The following is a 5,819-nucleotide window of genomic DNA, read 5'->3' as shown; positions in this document are numbered from 1 at the left end:
ATTATTTATAATTATTATAAAATAAAATCTGTGAGAATGAGAAAAAGCTGCCCCAACCGAGATTCGAACCCGGAACCTTCTGCTTATATGCTGATGTCGTAACCATTGGACCACTGGGGCTTTCATGGTATTGTTCAAACCCGATAGATAGCGACTCTTCAACATTCTCGGCGGAATAGCACTAGTCCTTTATTGTTGTTTCAGAATGAAGTTTCACAAGTACTGTAGTATAAAACTTCATTTCATTGTGGTGTGAATTTTGAAAAGACAGAATAGTGTGACGAATCTAGTTAATACAACGTATATTATAACATTGCTTGCATGCAGCAAGTATACATATTGATTCAGAAAAGAAAAACAACTCTATGTTTGAATAATTAAAAAATGGTATTCATTCAGCTAATAGATGGCTTAACCAAAAAAAGAATCTCACACATTTTAGGACATTTTAAAAATGTCAAATTTATTAAGCTATTACATCAGTAAGTAATTATGATGTATTATTTTGATAAATTGATATTTTCAAGTTATGAAATGAAATATGTATATATTATTCTGTATATTATATTATGTATCTTTTTAAAATATTTAATCTATGTTTTTATAAATTTTATATCTATTTTTTATGATAGAAAAATAAATAATAAAATAAATGAATCTACTGTTGTTTTCATATACTTATTTTACTTTTCTTCCTCGTATTTTTGTTTCGTTTTCGTTGTTAAGTGATGAGGTCCTCATGCATATCAGCCTCGGCTCTCATTAAACATAAAAGTTTAATAAAAAATATATAACATATTGTATACTTTTGTATTATTTTTAAGAGGGCTTTTTCAAGTCAGCTGTACTGCTGCAATAAGTGAAACAAAGTTAAACAAAAAACTAAATATCAACAACGTTTCTATTATCTATCTAAAAATTATATAATTGGTTTATAGTTATGATAATATCTGATGGCTTACAATTCATAAATAATAGTTCTCTCGTAGTGAATATTTTATGGAATATTAATTATGGTAATGGTTTTTGTTAGATTTATGGTATGATTGTACAATCATGTTGTCATTACGGAATATGTATACTGTCACGATTCAACGCCTCACGATTTTGCATGTAAATATTGTTTGTGAATTATATTAAATTGAATAATGAGTTGATATTAAAAAATAAATCATTTATGAGACCTTAAAATAATATGTATTTCTTTAACATATTTTTTTTTTCTTAATGTCCATTAAATCTCAAAAATAATATTGTTGTTATAGAGTTTGGCATAATCATACATTTATACTTTTAATTGTTTGTATATAAAATGCGGTTACTCACTATTCATAGACATTAAAATAATTCATATAAAAATTCTGAATTACTATTGTAGTTGCAATATAGAAACGATAAATACCTTTAGAACACTAAACATTATCTTAAATACATAAAAATCTTTTCTTTAAATTAACAATGTACAATAAACATATTAGCACAAGCTAGTATCACGAACTGTATTCATACAAACGTAACAATGTTTCAAAAGCTTTAAAAGTCAATTAATGACACGTGAAAACAACGGTTGAAGTCAATAGGATTTGTTTTTATAAGAGTAGAGGAATATTAAATCCCATAATTGCCACTTCAAGTCCAATTAAACGGTCTCCATTGAAAGCTCCGAGCCAGACAAAGTAAACGTGTATCGAATATACATACCCACTATAATATTAATTTGTGTTTATGTGTAGTCCGCATCGGCTTGATCTATTTTATAAATATATTACAACATTATTAATTAAATGCAAAATATAGTTATCGATAAAGACATAAGATCATTTTGTTCTCTCCTACTAAACATAAAAATGCCAGTTTTTTAGAGTGATTCGTCTTCAACTGTCGTTATGGTTGAGTACCCACCTACACACACACGTGACTTAGCACGGAGTATACTCAAAGAAAAGAAACTCAATTTTATTCGAGCTTGGCCACCTAAAAACACACGTACTTTGGTTACTGATGACAACGTTATACATTTAGTTACAAGTGATCGTATAAAGAGTGCGGTACGCAATAGTGGTGTTTATAATGTAAGACAGTAAGTTTCTATATAAAGTTGTTTGATATATGGAATATAATGAATTGTTAATTTTGTCAACCATATGATTGTTCGGTTTTTCAGCTTTGATATTTTATTTCATTAAACAGAATAAATGTTTTAGCAGCTGGAAATACACATCACAACAAATGGATCTGTATGTCGCCTTGTTTGCGTTTAATGTCTTGTTATTTCGATATTCAGAATGCGGTACAAAAACTAATATTTATGACGTCCGAGATGATGTTACAATAAGAGAAGGAAAACAAACATTTTTCTCTTGTACGGTTGAGCATTTTGATTCCAATCGTCATGTAGTAAGATGGTTGGATGACAATCTTAAAATACTGTCGAAAGCTGATCGTTTTGACATAGACGGTGCCGTTGTTAATGATGGTGACTTTAGATCTACATTCACAATATCGGATGTTCGCCGGACAGATGCAAGAAGCTATACATGTCAGGTTTATGATTTAATAAACGATGAGGAAGTTAGTGTTTCTAAACCTATACAACTTTATGTTCTTGAAATTCCTAATGATCGTTACCCGATATGTGATAAGAGTTCGATATTCGAAGAAGGTGTACCAGCGGAAATAATTTGTTTGTCTGAAAAAACAGAACCGAAAGCCAAACTTACGTGGAGTAAGAATGGAGAGGAGTTAACATCTAACATGAATGAGGAAACAAAAAATGATGAGCAAGTTCAGAAATATACTTTTACGCCAACGTCTAGCGATGACGAGGCGAGTTTTCATTGCAGCCTAAAGACTGAAGCTGATGTATCTTTACAACGGAATTGCACTTTGCATCACATAAGAGTACGATTCAAGCCGAAAGTTACTGTTATGGGTGAAACAAGTTTTGTTGGTAAAGAATCTGTATTTATATGTCATATAACAGCTTCAAACCCACCGGTAGATACATATAAATGGACAACACATCCGTTTATACCGTCGTATCGTTACCAAGCAGGCGATCACACATTTAGATTATTTAAACCGGAACTTTCTGACAATGGTACACGAATTACCTGCTCTGCAACTAATAGCGTCGGAAAGACGTTTAATTCAACGATAATTAATGTCAAAGAAAGATCCATACAACCAATTCTACCAACTACAGGTACTCAGACAGATCCAAACGGCAATAGGCAAAGTGGCACAGAAAAAAGTCTATCTTACATTGTATTCATATCAATCGGAGTCGTATTATGTTTGCTAATAATTATGTTAATACCAATTTTTTATATTCAGTGTTGTAAAAACTCATGGGATTTCCTTGGACGAGAGATTGTTCAACCTGACGTTTACTTTGAGCCAAAGGATCGTATTCTACCACAGTTGCCAGAAGGCGATGAGAACGTTCGCTGGATGCGATCTATCGGTGTACAGGTACCGCAAGATGCTGAACTTGCGTATATCTACCACGAGATTAGGGAAAACCAAAGATCTGGAAGCAGTAATTCATCCTGCACAAGACTTTAAAACGTTGTTGTTTTAAAAGGATAAAAAAGTGTAATCAGTTATTTATGGGAACTAGAGTTTAATACAGCAAATTATTAAATTAATACTACCGGGTTATGATAATCGACTATTTTAATCACAAATCTGAACAAAAATAATATAGCTCGTTTTGATAATAAACAATGTCATCAGGAAGGTGACAAAATGCAATTAATATCGACACATATTCCATCAAGATTGTGCAATTGTAAACCTTGTGTATGAATTGCATGTGTAAAACCATTGACCAATAACATGATGTACAGAAAGCATCGTGTAATTCATACTGGTGCTGAATTATTATTATGAAACATGATGTGCTATGTGTTTAAGCATAACGAAAATAGTGAACTTACAGAACGCGTTTTTGATGAAATTCATTTTATGTTTTTTTTGTTCCTCCTTTCTGTACTAACCAAACATATGGAGCGAAATATTAATATAAAGTAATAAACATTATAGAAAATAACGAAATAAAAACCAGCCAATTTGGTCAATAGAACCAAAAACAAAACAACACACGAGTAAAGTAAGTACGTTTTATAACACATCTGGCGCCTTAAGTGGATTTTAGTGTTCAAATCGTGATTTCTTATGAGTGCAACGGTGTAAATGATACTGTGAAGTGATCATATTTCACCGAATTAAATCATTTGTACCATTGTACAAATATTAAACTTTCATTATTGTTTTACAACACACTCAAATATTTAAAAAGTCGGCGTAGAGTAGAACAATTATAGACGGCATGTTGATTATCAAATGCGCTCATTTTGTAACAAGAATGAACGCACATAACGACATTTAACAGGCATATAATGACATTTAACTCGCATATAACGAAATTGCACTCCTTGATGACGTAAGAGTTCAATGATTGATACCGTGAGACCGAAAATCCTGCAATCAAACGACACGAGTCCACTCAGGTGTGTTATAAAGATAATTAATAGTTAGATCTATTTGTATTCGAAATATTCGTTCCCTTGTCAAGGATGACGGAGAGGTTTATTATTTTGGGTTTTCCAAAGTAGACGAAATTTGAATTAAAATATTTAATTTTTAATTTGAATAAAGTAAAACTGTTCAACAACCCACGTTTTATGCTTTATTCCGATCCATCCTGATGATAGGTGGTACATTGCACATTGTAGGTTGTTGTAGAAATGTGCCGTGTGTCGTCTATAACGGTTATACTCAGCCGCCGAATCCCGAGCGTCGTACTTCAACATTCAACGTATAGTAGTGTTTTTATGTTGTGATTGGATACAGTGATTGTATAAAAAATCTGGGCAGCTCTATCAATTACTCAAATATTCTAATTATTCAGTTAAGAACAGTAGGTCTATAACATTATTAGTGATTGTTCAGAATACCAGTCTTTAGACAGAAATCGAATGTGTATTAATTATTCTGAACAATTTGTATTGAACAATTACGTATAGTAAATACTCTATAGCACTTTGGCAATTCTGATGTGTTATCAGTGGAAATATGTTCAAACATTTCTTGTTATATAACTTCACTATCACTTCTCATGTTTAAGTTAAATGCAACATCACTTGTTGTAACTAGGAATAGCAATTAACATGGATGTGAATATCAATATATTCATTTAGATATATGTAAATGTACAATATTTTCAATTGATTTAGATCGTCCACACATATATATATTGATAAAGAAATTATTTGCTTTATTTATTTATTTGTTTTTTAAGGTGTCATTTTGAATTAAAGAAGCATTTTGTAAAGAGTACCAAATAAAGATTTTTATGTCAAATGAGTTTCAAGCGTTTATATGCATTGACGCATTTCTTTGTACGTTTGATAATATTAGGCCTATATCAATGTTTTTAAATGTTACTAAACTACTTGACATTCAAACCTTTCGGTGATTTTATCATATACACCAACGTATTATTCATTAATTTATTACATGAGCATTGTATATTATCAAGCAGAAATGTCTCTTCACATAGTAGTCACCCATTACCCCTATCCCCTATGGTATTATGTCTAGATACATGGTGTGTCCATGTGTTTGCTGACTACAACCTTTCCATCACACATGGTTCACTGTTTACATACCCGTAAAGTATTCCATTACCTCTTTCTCAAAACTGTTCTGGAAGAAAGATGTTTTGCTGAAGGTTAGTGTTTTAGCTTCATAATCAAAAGTGAAGTATTCGAACCTGACGATGTATTTTTTTAATCTTAATAAAAAAAAAGAGA

The 5,819-nt window shown here is 31.2% G+C and overlaps 1 protein-coding gene across 1 annotated transcript; it reads left to right on the top strand.

Moving 5' to 3' along the window:
- Nucleotides 1-1,989: 1,989 nt before the first annotated feature.
- On the top strand, nucleotides 1,990-5,338 carry LOC144858684 (cell adhesion molecule 4-like). Its single transcript, XM_078714782.1, has one exon. It carries the CDS (start codon nucleotides 2,230-2,232, stop codon nucleotides 3,565-3,567), a length of 1,338 nt encoding a protein of 445 aa, XP_078570908.1. The 5' UTR covers nucleotides 1,990-2,229; the 3' UTR covers nucleotides 3,568-5,338.
- The last annotated feature ends 481 nt before the right edge of the window (nucleotides 5,339-5,819 follow it).

The sequence above is a fragment of the Antedon bifida genome, chromosome 2, assembly GCF_963402885.1.
Source record: "Antedon bifida chromosome 2, ecAntBifi1.1, whole genome shotgun sequence".
In the NCBI taxonomy this organism is placed as follows: Eukaryota; Metazoa; Echinodermata; class Crinoidea; order Comatulida; family Antedonidae; genus Antedon; species Antedon bifida.
Note: the sequence above shows the minus strand (reverse complement) of the source record. Positions and strands in the feature narration are given on the sequence as shown.

Bases quoted from the DNA above. Each gene is read 5' to 3' on its own strand.
- LOC144858684 (XM_078714782.1), top strand. From the start codon at position 2,230: ATGGATCTGTATGTCGCCTTGTTTGCGTTTAATGTCTTGTTATTTCGA.